The sequence below is a fragment of the Bufo gargarizans genome, chromosome 10 (genome assembly GCF_014858855.1).
Source record: "Bufo gargarizans isolate SCDJY-AF-19 chromosome 10, ASM1485885v1, whole genome shotgun sequence".
In the NCBI taxonomy this organism is placed as follows: domain Eukaryota; kingdom Metazoa; phylum Chordata; class Amphibia; order Anura; family Bufonidae; genus Bufo; species Bufo gargarizans.
Window position 1 is genome coordinate 17627981 of NC_058089.1, and position 21720 is coordinate 17649700.

Genomic DNA, 21720 nt, shown 5'->3' on the forward strand with positions numbered 1-21720 from the left:
ATATCAGAAAGATTTTACTTTCCTATTTTTGGTTTCTAAAACTGAAAACACAAGGGGGGGGGGCGCACACATAGAATAAATGCTGCCAATTTGCTGTGTGGATTTGTGCACAGGAAGATCTACGGCATCTTACATGTACAGTAGATGACATTTTAACAACAGTACACACTGCAGATATTGAGCAGAAATTGACCTGTGATTTGGATTTTTAAATCCACAGTATTGTCAATTTCAGCTGCAGATTTTCACTTTAGATTTCACAATTTTTAGTGTAAATCTGCAGGAAAATCCACCCCATGTGCATCTACCCTCAAAGGGGTTTTCCAAGATTTTTATTTTGATGGTTTACACCAGGCGTAGGCAACCTCCGGCACTCCAGCTGTTGTAAAACTACAACTCCCAGCATGCATACTGTTTTTCTTAGAACTTTCATAGAAATAAATAGAGCATGCTGGGAATTGTAGTTTCACAACAGCTGGAATGCTGAAGGTTGCCGACTCCTGGTCTACAACCTGCACCCCTGCCAATCCGCTGTTTCAGAGTAGTTCTGACTATTGTGCAGTGGACTCATTCAGTTGGAGCAGGGCTCCAGTAACCAGCTCTATTCACCATGCAGTGGACAGAGCTGTATGGCGCAGGGTGTAAGAACACCACTGATCTGATATTGATGGACCATCCTGAGGATAGGCCATCATTATAAAAAAATAATAAAAAAAATGGAATATCCCTTGGAGGGAAGACTTTTCCAATCTTTTCCACATTGGTGTTTGGCTAAAGAAAAGGACAACTGCACCAAAAACTGCATGTGTGAATCCAACCTTAAAGGGGTTGTCTCACATTAGCAGATGGCATTTATCATGTAGAGAAAGTTAATACAAGGCACTTACTAATGTATTGCGATTGTCAATATTGCCTCCTTTGCTGGCTTAATTCATTTTTCTATCACATTATACACTGCTTGTTTCCATGGTTACGACCACCCTGCAATCTGGCAGTGGTGGCCGTGCTTTCACACTATAGGATAAAGTGCCTGTGTCCCTGATGGCTGGGACTGTGGCAGTGCATATAGGCACGCATGCGCAGAAGCTTCCGTCCTACCGACCTCGTATCTGCGCTGCATTGATGGCCGTAACCCCTGGAGACGAGCAGGGTATAAAAGGTAATGAAAAAATTAGCCAAGCCAGCGAAGGAGGCAATATGAACAATCACTATACATTAGTAAGTGCTTTGTATTTGCTTTCTCCACATGATAAATGCCATTTGGTGAAGTGACAAAACCCCTTTAAGAGACTCTACAATATCAGGCAGCTCTGGAACTGATTATGTTCTGTGACCGGGTAAGTCCACACTGAAATCTGATGGAGAGGTTGATGATCAGCCAGAGTGACACCGGTGTCTGCAGGGACATTCAGTGCCCCATTAATAATGCACCACTCATAATACAGTAGTAAAGCATGGCATGAAATATTCATTGTACAGAATGCCAGGCTGAGGGCCTAAGAGCTCTGTGCTGGGCAGATATGTCTTCATAATCACTGCTTTACCTGGAGGATGGCTTCATTTTGTGGCCTCATGCACTATGCATAGACCTCATGAGATGTATGTGTGATCAGATGTAGAGAGATACTGGATACCAAGGTGAACAACATGGGACGAGGACGGACTGACAACTTCAAATGGCCCTGGAAAAAAAAAAATATATAAATAAAAGTTAAATTTAAGAAGGTGGAGACAACAGAAGTAGGCGGGGTCAGCAATACTTTAGTGCGGCACAAAATACCGCCCCAGCAGAACCAAATATAGTGCAGCACAGAATACTGCCGCCCTTGCTGCATTATTTAACTGTATCTCCATCCTAAAGACGGCAATACAGATTCCGGAGGGGGACCTGCGGCCGCCTGCCAGGAACATAAGTACCTGATGCTCCTGGCATTCATTAATGCTGAGAGCATCCGATCATTAGGTACACTGCCGGTGGCCGTGAGGAGGGCTCAGGCAGCCTCCAGGGCATCGGCCCACCAGGAAATTTCCCAGTAGGGTCCATGACCATTCTGCCCCTGCTTTGGGCTGAAGTGCAGCGAAACATCTTTGAGACAACCACCCAAAATTGCATTGGAAAGTGACTTTCTAAGGGGGTGGCCTTCTCAAAGAATAGTGGTGGAACTGAAAAGCCTTCATAGGAAATCTGGTCTGGATAAGGGGTGGTCTTTGGAGAAGTTTCATAGTATTTCTGAAAACTGAAGCGCCTTCTTTAATTAAAGGGAACCTGTCACCAGGATTTTGGGTATAGAGCTGAGGACATGGGTTGCTAGATGGCCGCTAGCACATCCGCAATACCCAGTCCCCATAGCTCTGTGTGCTTTTATTGTGTAAAAAAACGATTTGATACATATGCAAATTTCCCTGAGATGAGTCCTGTCCCTGACTCATCTCACGTACAGGACTCATCTCAGGTTAATTTGCATATGTATCAAATCGTTTTTTTGACACAATAAAAGCACACAGAGCTATGGGGACTGGGTATTGCGGATGTGCTAGCGGCCATCTAGCAGCCCATGTCCTCAGCTCTATATACAAAATCCCAGTGACAGGTTCCCTTTAAGATTCAGTAGGCAGATGCACAGTCTAGCATGTATGACTATCTACTGTTGCTGTCTGGAAACTGTCAACAAGCAGGCTGATGTGTATGTTTGACTATGACTGCTCAGGTCATTCATGTCCATGTAGCCCGATTGACAACTGAATACCTAATACTTACATTCGTGTATTAACCCCTTAGTGACCACGCACATAAAAAAAAAAAATTGCATTCCAAGAGCTATAATTCTTTTGTTTCTTCATGAATGTACGGTTCTGTTCAAGATAATAGCAGTGTGTTTAAAAAAAGTGAGTAAAGCTTAAAATCCTTCTAATAGCTTGTATTTGTGTGACTCTTTTTCACAAGGCAGGCTTAGAGCACGACATTAAATATATTAGCGAGAAACCCCTTTATGTCATACATGGCAAGCAGTAATAATAATAATGGTGTTTAGGTCACATCTGGCTGTGCAAATGGGCAATTAGGGGGACAGGAGCGCTCCTTCTGAGCTCCTACTTATTCAGGGATGGGCAAACTGTTGTAAAACTACAACTCCCAGTATGCCCAGTCTGATGGGATTTGTTGTTTTAAAACAGCTGGAGAGCCGCAGTTGGCCCATCACTGTACTAATTTATTCTGTATTACACTCCTGTGATTACCATGCATAAGTGTTATAGACCTTTCAGTATCCCAGCGATGTGCCCTGATGTTTTTATTCTCTCTCGATAGGGGCACAGATGTATTGAGTACGGTCTCAGGTAACAGAAATACCACGGTCACTTTCACTGTCCGTCCTGGAGCAAACCAGCCAATTACTCTGCAGAACAGGATGCCCGACTTCGACAGCAGGATTGCCGGGATGAGGCGAGCTCCAAGCCCTCTTGCCGAGATAACCAGAGATATCCAACCTGGTCCTCTGTCAGCTCCAGCTGCCTCCATTTCTGACGTCTTTGTTCTACCAACTCCTCCCCCTACAGGGGATCTTTTTGGCATGAACTTAGGGAGAAGCAGGTCCCCCTCCCCATCAATTTTACAACAGCCAATTTCCAATAAGCCTTTTTCAGCAAAGCCTGTCCACATGTGGACTAAACAAGATGTCGCCGACTGGCTGGAAAGTCTGCACCTCGGAGAACACAAGGAGATGTTTATGGACAATGAAATTGACGGAACCCACCTACCGAGCCTTCAAAAAGAAGATTTGATAGATCTGGGGGTGACGAGAGTAGGGCATCGAATGAACATAGAACGAGCACTAAAGCAACTCTTGGACAGATAGAAGTACCTTGTGTTGCCTCTTTGTTTTCCTTTCCCGACAGAAAAAAATATATAAAAAATTCTTAACGGGGCCCTTAAAAATACTTAAGGAAAATCCTAATATTATCTTTCTTTACTGCAAGTTTAAATAGCTGTACAGATAATTTATAAGCACAATATTTTAAGGAGACAAGTGGCTGGTCTACTGGGCAGCCTTTGTGCCACTATAGTTGTAGAAAGAAAAATGGAAAAAAAAGAACTTTTGTGATTTAATAATACTATTTCTGTGGAATAAATATTTGGAAAAAAAAAACATTAGTGCAACCTTTTTAGAAAAAATAAATAAAAACAATCCGCCTCATTTGAATGCATCTGAACCAGCTGAGCTGAGTTGTATTTTCTACCTTTATAGAACTTCTTCACGGAAGAATGATTATTTCCTCGGAAGTGGGTACGGATAATGCAGCGGTTTCTGAAGATCTGGAAAAAAAATTAACTTGAACCCCTAATGGAAACAAGTCATGTACCCCTGTTCAGCGTCAGAGAGGCCTCTGCAGTTTTTTTTTTTTTTTGTGTGGCTGGGTGACCATTCCCAATCCACCACCCGAGCCACTCTGAGACTGGAAGGGGTTGTAGATCTTATGTGGTATTATTTTGCAGGTACTAATTTGTATCAAAGTTTAAATTTATTGTTGTAATAAAGTAAACTAAAATACAAAAAAAAAAAAAAAAAAAGCAAAAAGGTGTTTTACTTGAGATGGTTTATGGTTGTTTAACCTTTTTTTTTTTCAAGCCGGGGCAAGACTACCTACAAAAAGAAATCACTCTCTCTCTTCCCCCTCCCCCCCCCAAGCCCAAGTTTTTTCTTAGTCCATTGTTCCGTGGTGGAACCTCTCGAACCTGTTAAGTAGTTTTGCAGCCATCATTGTCTTCCACTTGATGATAATTGCAGAAGATAGAAAATCGGAAAGGCCATGCTATTTTTTTGTATTTGAATGAATATGGTATTACCTCTCTATGACGTGCCAGTTACTGTTGACATTTGCCTGCGTTGAGTCGTCGCTGTAGAAGGGGATGACTATGGAAGACATTGAGATCAAAACATTTGCCTTCACGTCGAGTTCACGTGAACCCATCGCCTACATTTAGGGAGAGCAGACATTTCTTTACACTGCCTCCCTGTAGACAACGGTGAGGCACCCAACATGTTTTGTTCATTTTGTTGGCCCATCCAATACTCTAGGGCAGGGCTCAGCAACCTCCGGCACCCCAGCTGCTATGAAACTACAACTTCCAGCCTGAAAACGTGCTTGGCTGTTCTCACAACTCCCATAGAAGTGAATGGAGCATTCTAGCAGGGATGCTCAACCTGCGGCCCTCCAGCTGTTGTACAACTAAAACTCCCACCATGCCCTGTTGTAGGCTGTCTGGGAATGATGGGAGTTGTAGTTTTGCAACAGCTGGAGGGCCGCAGGTTGAGCATGCCTGCTCTAGGGACATCTCTGTGGTAGGACTTGGCTGAGCCGATCAGTTCACTCTGTCCCTCAGGGTTTCTAGTGAATGTATAGGCCATATATTCGGCCCAGCCCATCAAATGTCTGCCTCAGTCTGTGTAGATGATGGGTCAGTCTTCAAACAATGAAGACCCTAGAACGGATGTGTATTTTATTTATTTTTTTCACTTGAGTAGGTTTTTTCTTCGGGCACCTAATATAAATCTTTATTTACTAGAAACACAATGAACATTTAAAGAGCTAAATATATAGTCTATTTTTACATGGTGTCTTATGGAAGGATGTGTGGGGCGTAAAGTGATCGTCCATATTTGCTATAAAAAAATTGAAAAAATTACAAAACCTTAAAAAAAAAGTTGCCATAAGTACTTAGCATATGAACTGTCTGGCTATTGCTCCGGTTACACGGCAGCGGACAGTGACCGCCGACCCACCACGCGCTCCTCTAATGTGCAAGGAAATTGTACCGGCAAAAAAATAAATGGATATCATGAATCACACAAGCAGTCGCTGGGGAGTTTAGGCTTAGAACTTTTTGTTAAATAGTGTAATTTAAGAGACTTTTTTTCTTGACATATCTAGTTTATGTAATTTCTGTGTATACAGCACCAAAATTTTACAAAAAAAAATTAAAAATTATCTTGTAAATTGTGTAAAACTTGCACAGCTGCCAGTGACGGAGAAATTCTGTGATTCTCCTCGAGTTATTTTGTTATATTCTACAAATGACTAGGTGTGACTGTTGGGGCTTTTGTTTTTTTTTCCTTTTTTTTTTTTGTGTATTCCTCCCTGTGATAACGTGTTCCATTAAATTACATTTGGCAGTTCTGCAGAACATACGCTTTTCATTTGCATTAGACCCCCTCAGAGCCGACACTTAGCACAGGTGCCCCCCCATCCACCCGACAAAATGTTTCTTTGGTTAGGGTGCGTCTGTTTCTCTAGTTTGTGTTACCGCCTGTGTTCACATTGTTAACGTTGCTGTATTTTCTGTGCTTTTAATTCCGATCATAAAGAACAGATTTGAAAAAAAATTCAAGCTACTGTAATTGCACTTTTTTCCAAATCCTCAATACTATATTGTATGGCAACCAAATTACTGTAAGAAATAAATATCATATTGCACTAAGACTGTGGCTCTGATTGCAGAAAACATAATGTTCTCTTTGGATTCAATAAAACGATACCAAGTTGCCAACTCTCTTGAATGAATGGTCTTTACACTCAATAAAGAAGGGAATGAGGGCACCGCGTTCAGAATAAGATTTGCAGTCCATCTGACCAACTTGTGTATTTGGCGTTAGTATTTGTAAACCAAAACAGGATTGGGTCCAAAAAGAACAGAAAAAGGTACAACTATCTCCATTAGGCCTCGTCCACATTTCCGTGTCAGTGTCACGTCCGTGAAAAAAAGATGTCTGTGATGGGTCAGTGTGTCCGTTTTTACCCTCCGCATGTCATCCGTAATCCACAGATGTTCCTCAGCTGAAAATTAATTTCAACAGCATTCTCTGTCTTCCGTGAAAAATGGATGCCATCCGTGTTGGGTCTGATTTTCACGGACCCGTAGACTTCAATGGGAGTGTTTGGTCCACACCACAAACCAAAGAAGTGCGTGTCTCCGTGATTTTTTTTTTTACTGACCCACAGTCTGTAAAAAAAATACTGGTGTGTGAACACACATATTCAAATCAATGGGTACATGTGCTGTCCGTGGAAAATGCGGACAGCACACGTTCGTGAAACACGGAAATGTGGACGAGACCTTAGAGTTTCTCTCTGTTCATGTTCCATTCCTGGTTCTGGCTTCCAAATCCGCACCACTCCTAAGGCTTTGTGTACACTGCCGTGTCTGTATTTTGGTACACAAAATACGGATACCTTCTGTGTGCATTCCACATTTTTCTTATTCCCATCAAAAGTAGGGCCTCCTGCACTCAACTGGATTTTTGCTCCACATCCGATCCCCTTTTCTTGCAGATTGCATACAGACCCATTCCGGGGGGAAAAAAAACAAAAAAAAAAACACAGATCTCATCCATGCACTGTTCATATCCGTTCCACAAATTATAGAACTTATTCTTGTCCATTTTTTTTTTTTTTTTACAGTGGTTCCCGTGAAAATTGGGATGTATATGGACAGCATCCATATTTTGGAGATTCTCAATTTGCGGACCTCAAAACGGATACGGTCATGTGCAGGAGGCCTCATCTGCAGATCAGACCATAGTAGAGCATGTTTTGTCAGTCGCAGATCGGTCACACGGATCTGCAAAAAATAAACGTGTGTATGGTCTCAGAAATGAATGGGTCAGTGCGCTATCTGCAAAAAAATGCAGATATGGTTCTGTGCAGGAGGCCTAAGGCAGGGAACTGAATCTCTGCTTTAGGCCTCATGCACACGACTGCCGTGTTTTGCGGTCCACAAATTGCGAATCCGCAAAACACGGATGCCGCTCGTGTTCTTTCTGCAATTTGCGGAATGGGCACCCGTAATAGAAATGTCTATTCTTGTCCGGAAAACAGACATGAATAAGACGTTCTATATTTATTTATTTTTTGCGGGGCCACGGAATGGAGCAACCGATGCGGACAGCACATGGAGTGCTATCTGCATCTTTTTTTGCGGCCCTATTAAAGTGAATGGGTCCGCATTCGTATCGCAAAAAATGCGGCTCGGACGCGGACCAAAACAACGGTCGTGTGCATGAGGCCTTATGTGAAGGAAAGCGTAGATTAAAATTCATCTTTTGTTTCCTTTGACAGCAAATCCCACCAAAATGTTCACGATTTAGCGAAGGCCCAGTGACGCCACGACTAGTATCAACTGGCCTAGGTGCGGCTAAGCTCCATTCAAGTGAACAGAGCTTAGCCCCGCACACACTAGTCACTAGGCCTGCGGTAATCAGCGAAAAGGCTGCGCGCTCCTGGAGTGCCGCTGCCTTCTCAAACAGCTGATAGGCGGGGGTCGGACCCCGCCAATCAGATGCTGATGATCTATCCAGAGGATAGATCATCAGTTTAAAAGAACTACAGAACCCCTTTAAAGTATACACCAATCACCCATAACATTAAAACCTAAAAGGTGTTTTCCAGGTCTCCAATAATGATGTCTTCAGCATAGGTCATTAATATCCGATTGGAGAGGTTCCGACACCCCACTCCCCCGCCAATCTGCTGTTCCCTAAAGCCTCTGGTGCTGGAACTAGCACTATATATGGAACAGGAAGCACAGCGCCATTCAGTGTAGTGGTCATGCTGGGTTACTGCAGCTGAGCTGCCAATAATTTCAGTTAGAGCTGAGGTGCAGTAACCCAGCACGGCCACTACACTGTGAACGGAGCTGTGCTTCCCTCTCTATTCACAGTGATAGTTCTGGGGCGGAGGCTGCAGAAAACAGATGATGATCTGTGGGGGTGAAAATGCTCCAAACCCAGACACTGTAGCGTGTCTATAACCGGGGGAGCAATTCCTCCGCATGCGGTCCTGAGGATAGGTCATCAATATCGGGAGTCTGGAAACCCCTTTTAAGCCTCATATCATGCAGATCCATCCTGATGCAGTCTTCTCCCCATAGTGCATCCGGGTGCCATCTCTTTCCCCTGGTAAGCGACGCACATGCACCCAATCGTCCACCTGATGTAAAAGAAAATGTGATACTTCAGACCACGCAGCCATACACCACAATCCAGTTCTCATGCACATTATAGGCACTTAGTGGTAGACATGGGTCCGCATGGACATTCTGCATGGAGTGATATCCTGTGTCTGACAGGATATCAGGGACGTTGTCAGCAATTTGCTCTACAGCATGATCCGACCAGAGAGGCTAGCCTTTGCTCCCCAGTGCCACAATTAGGCACCCGTCACTGGTCCATGGTTTGACTTACCTTGGATATTTGGTAGGTACTAACCACTACATACACCACAAGAGTGGCCCTTTTAGACATGCTCTGATCAGTTGTATCACAATTTGGCCCTTGTCAGAGCAACTCCGATCCTTACTCTTGCCAATTTTTCCTGCTCCTAAGGCCTCATGCACACGACCGTTGTGTGCATCCGCGTCCGTTGTTTCGTTTTCCGTTTTTTTCCGCGGACTTTCAATGGGTCCATGAAAAAAAAAAAAAATCTGAAAAAGCACCGTTTGGCATCCGCGTCCGTAATCCGTGTTTCCAGTCCGTGAAAAAAATATATGACCTGTCCTATTTTTTTCACGGACAACGGTTCACGGACCCATTCAAGTCAATGGGTCCGTGAAAAATCACGGCTGCACACAAGATTGTCATCCGCGTCCGTGATCAGTGTCCGTTTTTTCCTATCATTTCAAAGGCAAGCTTGACTTTGATATTTTTTTCCATGTCCGTGGATCCTCCAAAAATCAAGGAAGACCCACGGAAGAAAAAAACGGATCACGGAACAACGGAAACAGTTTTTGCGGACCGCAAAAAAAAAACGTCCGTGTGCATGAGGCCTAACACAGTGGGGGACATTTATTAAACCCTTCAGGACAGAGCCAATTTTCATTTTTTTAATCCCTGCCTTCCCAAAACCATAACTTTTTTATTTTTCAATGGGTGGGACAAGTTGTACTTTCTAATGTCATCATTTACTGTTGCATACAATGTAATGAGAAGCTGGGGAATTTTTTTTTAATAGGGTGAAATTACAAAATAAAAAAACTATTCCGCCAGTTTCGAGAGTTTTCTTTTTACAGCAAATCCTATGCGGTAAAGCTGACCTGTTACCTTCATTCTCTGGGTCAGTACAATTACACCACAGTTATATAAATTTTTATTGTGCTTTAAAATGTAACTTTTTAATTTTTTTAAATCAATGCTCCCTGTCTTCTGTTTACTTAAAGGGGTTGTCCACTTTTTACTATTGATGACCTCTCCTCCGGAAAGGTCATCAATATCAGATCGGCGGGGATCCGGCACCCGCCATATTTAAATACCCGATTTCCGACTTAAATTTATGATGGGCGGTCGGTAAGTGGTTATTTCCGTTGCTATTGTGTGAAAAAAAAAATCTCACAAATAATGGCGCATGCCATATTTGCACTATAATTTGTGACTTTGTGAGCTTCTCACCACTTTTCTGCAGTGGCAAGAAAAGTAGTGGTGCTTCACACGGATATACTATAAATTACACCAGAAACTGGCGAAGGTTATAGCTCATCTGCCCCTGCCCCTAGCTGGCATCGATTTGGGTTTGTCCTGCCGAGGGCCATGTAGCTGGCCAGCTAAGACCTGTCCTAGGTTGCTAATATGACTTTTATGTTTATATAGCTAGACTTGCCAATAATTTGAATACAGTTCCTATGTTTATATGTTAGAGACAGAAAGTTATTTACTGTGACTTCATGTTTCTGGATGTCATATAACAGTTATATGTTGTGTTCACAGAAGCAGAAAAGATAATATGCCTTTAAGATTCAGTAAATGAATGTAAGGTAAGCTCAATGACACAGCAGAATTAGGGCTCATGCACACAAACTTATTTTCATTCTGCTTCCGTTCTTTTTACAGACTGTATGCGGAACCATTCACTTCAATGGGTCCGCAAAAACAAAGGAAGGTACTCTGTGTGCATTCTGTTTCCGTATTTCCGTTTTGTAAAAATGTGCATGTCCTATTATTGTCTGAAAATCACGGTCCGAGGCCCCATTTAAGTCAATGGGTCTGCAAAAAATACGGAACGCACATGTATGTCATCCGTATTTTGCTATGCCCAGCCTATATTGCTTATGTGTTTGGTGATTAATAAGTTACTGTTCCCCTTTCCAATCTGCAAAAAACTGATCAAATACGGAAACCATACAGATTTGTTTTGTGCAATAACGGAACGGAAGAGGACTTAGAGCAAAAAAAAACTCAGATTCAGAACAACGGATCCGTGAAAAACGGACCGCAAAACAACAACGGTCGTGTGCATGAGCCCTTAAACTGTTGTTACTGCCCAGGAGTCTTAACCAGCAAACCTCATACTGAGCCTGTGTGGGAAATCCCCTGGCAGAAGCTTCTGGAATCAGTATAGACCAGAGAGAGAAGCTGAGAAGACATTTCCAGTCAGAGCTGTGTTTTATGGGAACAAGAGGCCAAATAGTTCCACCAAACTGCGAAAATCATATTGCAAACTGAGCAAATCAAACTATTGGTCAAACCTCAGATATGCCTCTCAGAGTGATTACACAGTGCTTAAATAAATTAGAGTGAAAGTACAGATACTGAAGAGAAATATATCCACCATTTATGTTGAATGACAAGATTGAACAGTTAAACCACCATCTTATGCATACCGCCATTTTGTGATACTTTATGCAACACGTGTTTGTACATGGACTATCTGCTGCGGAGGCGGCAGTGTTCTGTATGGAAGAAAAGTTGAAGTTAATAAAGAAGTTATTTTAAGCATTTGGTGTGCTCTTCAAGCCTATTCTTTCCATAGAACGGCGCTAGAGGAATTAGCTCAAAAGAAACAAGACTGAAGCAGAGTAACAGACAGTCTGGTTGGACTAAAAAGTTAGAGATATCAAATTCTAATGCCACAGCGCAAGACACTTCATAGGCCCCTTTCACACTGGTGAGTTTTCCGCGCGGGTGCAATGCGCGAGGTGAACACATTGCACCCGCACTGAATCGGGACCCATTTACTTCAATGGGGCTGTGCAGATGAGCGGTGATTTGTACGCATCACTTGTGTGTTGCGTGAAAATCGCGGCATGTTCAACGCAGGCCCCATAGAAATGAATAGGGTTGCGTGGAAATCGCAAGCAAGTGTGGATGCGGTGCGATTTTCACGCATGGTTGCTAGGAGATGAGCAACCCCGGACCCCATTAAAGTAAATTCACTGTATTATTTTCCCTTATGGTTATAAAAGAAAATAATAGCACTCTTAATACAGAATGCTTACTAAAATGTCGATTGAGTGTTAAAAAAAAAAATAATGTACTCGCCTCATCCACTTGATCGCGCAGCTGGTATCGTCTTCTTTCTTCAGGACCGGCAAAAGGACCTTTGATGAGGTAATCGCGGTGACGTCAGTGCAGGTCCTGCTGAATGAGGATAGAATACAGTTTACTGCCATTCCATTAAAACAGGGGAGAACGGGCCCCTGTTCTCATGTTCAGCAGGGGCCCCAGTGGTCAGACCCTTGCCGATCGATTATCCTTTATCTTGTAGATAGGGGATACATTGTATTTATAGGACAACCTTTTATAATAACCACTTGTATTCCTCATGTAATGAAAATTCTGGAGCATTTATTCTTATGACTATGTTGTCCCATTCCTCAATTATTGCTACTAGAAGTTTATGAATGAATTGCCAGCAGCCTCCAATAAAGGTTATCTGGATGTTACCAGTTTGGTTGGGGGGTCCCTAGATATATGCATTCATACAGCTGGTAAAGGGAGCCGTTTACATCTAAATCCAGTGAGCTCCCCCTAGTGGTGGCTGCAGGGAGCCAGAAATGTATCATTTAAAGGGGTTGTCCAGTTTTCCCATATTGATGACACATTTGCTTGAAGGGGACGGAGCAGCTGTAATGACACTGCACCACTGCTGCAATGTTGACGGTGTGCAGGTAAACAGTGAAGAGAATGCAGTGCTCATACAAGCGTCACGGTCTCTGCAAACAGCTGATCAGTGGGGGTGCCAGGAGTAAGACCCTCCACCGGTCTGATACTGATCCCTCTCCTGAGGATAGAAATGCTCAACCTTTTAACGCTACGGTTGTATGAAGAGAAAAAATAAATACGTTACATAATATAATTACTTTTGGACCTAAAAGGGCATGTCCAGGACGGATTTACAAGTGATGGTCTATTCTCAGGACAGGCCACCACTATCTGATCGGTGAGGGTCCGAAACCACGCCAATCAGCTGTACTATACACAGCTCTGTCCATTGTGCAGTAGACGGAGCTGGTTACTGCAGCGCTCCATCACTCACTGGGGGGGGTTGGACCCTCACCACCGAGAGCGATAACCTGTCCTGTGGATAGGCCATCACTTGTAAAATCCTGAACAACCCCTTGAAATTGGGCATGCTATAGACATTCGATATCTCAGGATCTGCAGAGAACTAAGGGGGTCATTTATTAAGAACGGCGTTTTAGATGCCGGTCTTAATGTTCCTTTAGACCAGCAGTGGATGCTCCGAATTTATGTAGAGGCGCCGGCCTGTATAACTTCAGCTTATCACTGCCGGTGTAAATCTACACCATCTTCCTTGCTGGAGTAGATTTAGACCATTTTCTATGCCTACAACAGGCGTAGAAAATGATAAATGAGACGGGCCTGGCGGCTCGACCATGCCCTGCCCCATTCCCCACCCACATTATGGCACCTTTTCTTAGACCTAGTGCGAGCGGCGAAAAGCCGCAGATTGTGACTAAAATAACCTACGCCAAGAAGTGGCATATCTGTTAGTAAATGACCCCCTAAATCTTTAGTGTAGCTGCCAAACATCCCAGGAACTGAAGAGGTTTGATACTTTTTTTTTCTTCTTTCCCGAGATCAGCGGCCACCAGATTTTTTGTGCCACTTTCCTTCCCCACAGAACGCGCACCTTTAGGCCTCATGCACACGGCCGTTCCGTGCATTGGGGACTGCAATTGCGGTCCTCAATGCACGGCCAACATCCGTGCAGCGGGCCAGACCCATTCAACCTGAATAGGAATGTGGTCTGTCCGCACCGCAAAAAAAATATGACATGTCATATTTATTTGCGGTGTGGAACAACGGAAAGAAACGTCACGGAAGCACTCCGTAGTGCTTCCGGTGTCACGTTCCACATCTCCGGAATTGCGGACCCATTCAAGTGAATGGGTCCGTATCCGTGATGCGGGGTACACTCGGCCATGGTTTGCCGGCCCGCCGTTTGCGCGCCGCAATACGTCCGCCCAATGGCCGTGTGCATGAGGCCTTACCTGAATCATAAGCTTGTGAATCCAGTGGCTGCCATTTTAATCAGACAATAGACAACTTACATTGACATTATTGATACGTGACCCCTGGAAGTATGCGGATTGCGTGCTCGCTGGCATTAAACCCCTGAGCTCTGCCAACCGCTATGATGATTTTCCAGTGATTTGTTCCTCACATTAACATTAGACTCAGTTATTGCAGAATGGATATAAAAAAAGCTTTTAGAGAAATGGAGCATGTAAAAGTAATCTATAACCTTACACAATGGGCGAGCCAAAAACAAGACAACCGGTGCTTTACAGCCGCCGGGGCCCAGGCACTTTCCGTGAACATAAAAGTGCACTCACACTGGTAACTTGCAGGATCTGCTCTGAGTGCATTATAAGCTAGTAAACGATGGGGGTTGTGGTATTAAAGTTGAGTTGCGGAAGCACGATCCACAGGGCTACATTAATGGAAGACTCCATCGGTTCAAGAAAGGTCAAAAAGTTTGTTACAATAAGCTAATGGATGAGGGACGACGGGCCCCTTCTTGTTAGGCCTCTTTCACACGGGCGTTGCGGGAAAATGTGCGGGTGCGTTGCGGGAACACGCACGATTTTTCCGCGCGAGTGCAAAACATTGTAATGCGTTTTGCACTCGCGTGAGAAAAATCGCGCATGTTTGGTACCCAAACCCGAACTTCTTCACAGAAGTTCGGGCTTGGGATCGGTGTTCTGTAGATTGTATTATTTTCCCTTATAACATTGTTTTATGGGAAAATAATAGCATTCTGAATACAGAATGCATAGTAAAATAGCACTGGAGGGGTTAAAAAATTTAACTCACCTTAATCCACTTGATCGCGCAGCCGGCATCTCCTTCTGTCTTCATCTGATCTGCGGATGCTTGCGATTTTCACGCAACCCCATTCATTTCTATGGGGCCTGCGTTGCGTGGAAAACGCACAAAGAGGAGCATGCTGCGATTTTCACACAACGCACAAGTGATGCGTGAAAAACAACGCTCATGTGCACAGCCCCATAGAAATGAATGGGTCAGGATTCAGTGCGGGTGCAATGCGTTCACCTCCCGCATCGCATCCGCGTGGAATACTCGCCCGTGTGAAAGGGGCCTTAGGGTTTGTTCACACCTGGCAGAAGGTTGCAGGTATTACTGTAACTGCACCATACATCTGAATGAAGGTTACAGAAATGCAGGTGTTTGCTGCCAAAACAAGAGCAATCAGATAAATGGAAGAGATGTTCAGAAATGTCATACACTCGTATAGATCATACGAGTGTATTACTGTACAGCGGCGGCACGAAGCGCACGGTGTGATAGCAACCAATGACGCCGTGCGCTCGGCAGGACGGGTTTTCACGGACCGTGCTCTGTGAAAATCCACATATGTGTGAATGAGGCCTAACAGTTTGCTTTTAGGGGGAAATATGGTTCCTCAGAGATACCAATGTCATGTGCAGGGCTCCTTTAAATACCATACACGTCACTTGTCTTTCCTATACTACATATTAGCAGTGAGATGGCACTTGTAGGGAGAGGCGGCACAGCGTGCCCGCTACCGTCCCTTATAAACGACTGCAGATGGCAAAAAATGAAACTCAGGACCCCTGTGCTAGTGATCATGTCCGCACATGTCACTGATGAGGTTATTGATTGTCCGGCAGCAGTGACGCCTGTATTCTAAATTTTTCAAACTAGCACCTAGATCTGAGTACTTTTGTAATTGGATGTAATTAAAACTTTAGCATAGCCGCGGAGCTATTCAATAAAATGTATCTGTATAGCGCCACCTGCTGTTTGTTATTTCCTTTTTTTTTTTTTGTCCGTCTCATTGAGCTGATCGCACGTACTGTTTAAATCTTCCCCTGCCACCAGCCATATGTTCTGGTAGAAGCTGTGGCAGTTATGCTGCCGATATCGTTGCAGAAATCTCTGCGACTGAAAAATTAGATTTTTTGTACTCACCGTAAAATCCTTTTCTCGTAGTAGGCATTGGGGAACACAGCACCATGGGTATATGTCCAACTACCACTAGGAGGCGACACTAGACATAAAAAGTGTTGGCTCCTCCCCGTTGGGCTATACTCTCTCCACAGGCACTAGGCTAATCAGTTTGTACCAAAAGCAGTAGGAGAGAGAAGAAAAGGCAAGGAACCAACAACTCCCGTACCGGAAAAGATCAAGACACCAGCCCGGAGAAGCGGAAGTAAAAAACATAGGGTGGGATCTGTGTCCCCTAATGCCTACTATGAGAAAAGGATTTTACAGCGAGTACAAAAAATTAAATTTTCTCGTGCATGGCATTGGGGGACACAGCACTATGGGAAGTCCCAAAGCAGTCCCCGAGGGTGGGAAATGAACAGCCATGCCACCGGTTGGGCATACAGGTGCAGGAGAACCATGTGACCCAACAGGAGAAATGCACAGAATAGGCAAGAAGCCTCATAACCAGGGAGAAACCCCAAGAAAGCAACAGCGAAGACTGCCAGCACCCCAGGACAAATGCCTGGGAGAAGGTCCCAAATGCAAGAAGAAGGCAAAGGGGAACACCCAGCTCATCCAGAAGCTGGAGAGAAGGTAGGACAGCACCGCGTATTGGAGCTACCTAACATTCTAATTGTCTCAGGCTAAAAGCACAAACACCCTGTGGCCAACCCTTGACAGGTCAGGGGAGCAAGGAAACATGGAATCACAGAAGGCCAAACGAGTGAGGGAAGCCATAGCAAGGCTCACATGTGAAGGGAGCAGGACTCCCCTCACCGCAAAGCAGGTGAGGAAGTTAAGCGCCCTCTTGAAAGGTGAAAACCCCAAAAGGCGCTAAGGGAAACTCGCCAACCCTTGGAAAGGAGGGGGTAGTAAGTAAATGCCAGGAAAAAAGAAAAGATAAGACCTGCATCCCAAAACCAGGAGACGAGGAACGAGTCTCTGAAAACAAAATGTCGCTGTGAAGCGCTAGACCGGAGAAACTCTGGCGAAATGAAGTATCAGGGAAACAGAAGCAGGCCCAGAAAATCTCAGCAGGGACACACTGGACTGAGAGACATGGGAGGAGAAGGAGAGTACTCCCAACAGTCCAACGAGGAAGGTTCTACCAACAGGAGGAAGTCCCTCCTGAAGGAGACCATAAAAGGTGGAAATGCAAACCGTAGCACTAAACCACTCAATACCAGATACTTGACGTGGGAGGATGGGAAGATAGACACGAATCCCAAAAGGTCCACAAGGCTATTAGAACCTACAAGGGGAACAATCAACCCAGGCCCCCCCCCCCCCCCCAAACAACGACTATCCTACAGAATCCTTGTGGTCAAATGAACGGGGACAGGGACTCCAGAAAGGAGTACCCGGTATGGGCTCACAAGGAACCAGGAACTGAACCACCAGAGGACAACAAAAGCCAGAATATCCAAGAAAAAATTAAAAGAACCACCATAGGGGAAGGAACTGGCCATGGACAACTAGCCATTTTGAGAATAGTGGCTAGCAATCTGCATACATTGTCCCGGGGAGGGCAAGTACAGCGGCTTGGGTTGTACCACTAAATCAACAGACACCCATATGCATAAGGAATGGCGAAATGGCTATGAAAAAAACTGTGTGACTACACGAAATGTAGAAACCAGCTGTGACCGACATACAGAAGGCTCCCCGGGGGAGAAAGTACCTGACAGTCGCAGACAATAGCAAGGTCCAAGGGGACTGCCCTCTATCATATAGTACAACTAAGCAGAGAATATAAGAGAACACCCGGACCCAGAGGGAACTACGTAACCCTGTACGATGCAAGAGCAATCAGCAGAAAATTCACCTTCCAGGCAGGTGTGTGGCGCTCAGTGGTTCTGTCCCTGACTCATCAGGAAGGACGTCCAGCGAGGAAAATGTCGCTGACCCTAGAAGGATTCCGTGTGGCGGAGGACATCCAGTGATGGCCGAAAACTGCTACAGCAGCTGGTGCTCACCAAGCTACGTACCCCAACAAGGAGAAGATCCAGTGGAGATCACTGTACCCCACCTGGAATGGTCCGCCCTGTAATAGAAAACAATGCGGGTACTTCTTTATAATATGGGGTAACGCGGAGTGCCGCAGACCGTAGTATTTTATAGGGATGGCAAGAGCAACCCTAGCACAAAAGCCAACCACCACCTGGCCATGGTGTAGGGAGCGTGGTTGTATGTGGACCACCCACCAGATCAGAACAGATCAGCCATATACTTGGGTACACCAGAAGTAGCACTAAACCGACAAGGTGGAGGTGGGGGTTGGGCTGGCCCACCCCTGCCAGATATGGTTACCATGTACATGCTGAACCAGGATGGCCTGTTGTGGACAGTGCCTAGAGAAAGTACAAGGAGACCATAGAGCACGACAGCAACGGAGTGGCAGATGTATGGAAGAACCAAAAAGGGGAGTAACCAACATCCGCAGCACAGATTAGAGCCCGGGGAGGAAAACACCCAGTAATACAGAAAACGTATGGGCCACGGATTGCACCATAGGGTCCAGCACGTGGGATACTAAAAATACGCGCCTAAAACAGAGGTAAAGTGACTGCATGGTGCACTCTAAGGAGAGTGGAAACAAAGCCACAGCATCCGGGAATGCGACCGCATTTGGAGGGTACAGGTCCTCAACCTGTAAGGTAGAAATACGGCTGTGTAGAGCAGAGATACGACCAGACAGGTGCCGTGGGTACAGCATCTGGATATGGTAGAGGTACTAGATTTAAGATTAGAGCGATGTGGCTGCATGGTGCACCCTAGGACCGGAAAAGTGCAACGACTACCGTGTTAGTAATGATACCTATACTCCGCTCGAGAAGGGGAAAATAGGGCCGCACTGTACCACAAAGAACGACAGGTGCACACCACAATTAGGTAGGTGCAATGGCAACTGAAGGAGGCCCCTATTTCACCTGAGGGAAACAGGGCCGCATCAACAGATCTGGAGATGGTGCAGGAACTTCAGCTATGAAGGAAAAAGATGGCTGTTTGGTGCACACTATAATGAGGTAGGTGCAGTGGCCACGGCAATACAAGGTGGCCTCATTATCTCGTCCGGTAATGGAGAAATAGTGCCTCAAGGTACACCATAAGGCCAGATAGGAGCAACGGCTACAGCCTCTGGAGATAGTGTAGGTACTCTACCTATGAAGGGAGCAAGGTGGCAGCTTGGTGCACAGTAGAACCAAACAGAGGCAATCGCTACAGCAATTGAGAGTGGCCTCTATATCTCGCCTGGAAGGGAGAAATAGTGCCGCACGGAACACAACAGAGCCCGCCAGGGATATTGGATACAGCATCAGGAGATGGTGTAGGTCAGGGGTAGGCAACCTCCGGCACTCCAGCTGTTGTGAAACTACAACTCCCAGCATGCATACTTTCTCTGCTCATCTCAAAACTCTCATAGAAGTGAATAGAGCATGCTGGGGATTGTAGTTTCACAACAGCTGGAGTGCCGAAGGTTGCTGACCCCCGGTGTAGGTACTCTACCTATGAAGGGAGCAAGGTGACTGGAAACAGACAGGTGCAATTGCTACGGCAATTAAAGGTGGCCTGTATATCTCGCCCGGTAGCGGGAAATAGTGCCGCATGGAACACCATAGAGCCAGCCAGGACTAATGGCTAGAGCATCTGGAGTAGGTGTAGGAACCCTACCTATGAAAGTAACAAGGCGGCTGGAAACAGATGTAATCGCCACGGCAATAAAAGCCGGCCTGTATATCTCTGTTACAGGCACTACAAAATAACTTTTAGAGACTGAGAAGGGTTACCAACCCTACAAGAGGCGTTTGCCTGTATCAGCTTGCTTAGAACATAGCCCCTGGTATAAAGGAACCAGGAAGGTCCGACGTGTACAGCCTACGAGGGCGTACGTACCAGAGACACCAAGTAGGTGTCCCAGTTTCTAAGCACGGCGACTGCTGCCTTACCTGTGCGGTAGTTACCTGTACAGGCAGGAGAGCGCCATCTTAAAGTCCACTAGAGGGGCACCAAACCTGGATTGGGTAGGTTCCTCCGTGCACGTTTGTATTCACAGAGGGATTCTGCATGGTGGAAGACCGCCTGATGCTCTGTTCCGAGGGAATCGGTGCAGAGGTGTCCCCAGAGGCAACTGACAGAGAAGGCTTCGTCACCAGCCTCAGGCCTGTCCTGGGGAGACCCGAGGATGCCGAGGAGGGGTGGAGCTAATTGAGACCACCCGAGGTTGGTCTGTGGGCTACAGATTCAGAGCTGAACCCGGACATATCCCCTTCTTCACCCAGGCAGCCGCTCTGAGTGGACCATTTCATGCTCCGATGGTCCCCCTTGCCTGCACAGGCTAGGGCAGCGCTAAGGCCCGCCCATTAGTTCCAGTGACATCACAGGCCTCTGCTTAGCGTTCCCATGGGGAGACCCGGTACGTCACCGGATCTGCTGAAAAAGCCTTTGCCCTGCGCGATTCAGCAGAGGGGCTGCCTGGGTTGCGCTCTGAACTCAGAAAACCCTTTAAGCAACTGATCTGATTCTTGAGAAATATAGTAGGATTTAAAAATGTCCTATTTTTTTTTATTTCTACAGTTCTGATGAAAACCTATGCATTTCTATGGTAACATGGTAGAAGAAAATCACTGCACTCCGTATATAGGAGAGGTGCTGGTAGTAAGCTCCCAAACGGGCAAAACAATTGATAATTTAAACTTTTGCACACTCCAAAAACAAGTTCATTATATTTTTATTGGTTTCTCGTGTTTTAACCGTTTCCTGATGCTGCAATTTAGCATTTTTTGTTTTTTGCTCCCTGCCCTCCCAGAGCCATAACTTTTTTTATTTTTCCATTGACATAGCTGTATCAGGGCTAGTTTTTTTTTATTTTTGAGGGACAAGTTTTACTTTCTAATGCCACCATTTAATATTGCATAGGATGTAGTGGGAAGTGGATAAAAATATATTCCAAATGGAGGGGAATTGGGGGGAAAAAAAACGCAATTACGCAAGTTTTACTGGTCTTTTTTTATAGCGTTTCTCCAGGTCAGTACGAATCTGGCGATACCACATATGTATAGCTGAAAAAAAATTAAAAACTTAAAAAAATTTATTTTTTATTTTTATCTCCATATTCTGACCCCCATAAAGTTATGTCTATAAAGATGTGTGGGCGCAATTTTTTTGCGGGAAGATCATTTTTTTTTTATAATGCCATTTTGGGGTGTGTATGACTTTTTGATCACTTTTTATTCAATTTTTTTGTGAGATAAAGTGATAAAAAAAATATATATATAAAAAAGCAAAATCGCCCATTCCCCCCCATCCCGTTACACCATACGACAAGTGGACCACAACTTGCAATCATCAGATTGAAACTTGTACAGAATAATGGAATTTGTTCCACTGTTCTGTACAGAAATCACTATATCCCAGTTCAGTGCTGCCACCTGCTGGCCTGAACTGGCATATGCTAATA

General features: G+C 45.0%; 1 protein-coding gene across 5 annotated transcripts in view; it reads left to right on the top strand.

Moving 5' to 3' along the window:
- Positions 1-5208, top strand: part of SHANK2 (SH3 and multiple ankyrin repeat domains 2) — a 531815-nt gene extending 526607 nt beyond the window's left edge. For all 5 annotated transcript variants that reach the window (XM_044270326.1, XM_044270322.1, XM_044270325.1 and 2 more), the window contains one exon: positions 3308-5208. In XM_044270326.1, the coding sequence (XP_044126261.1) occupies positions 3308-3854 (547 nt within the window). In that variant the 3' untranslated portion in view covers positions 3855-5208. The remainder of the gene's footprint in view (positions 1-3307) is intronic.
- The last annotated feature ends 16512 nt before the right edge of the window (positions 5209-21720 follow it).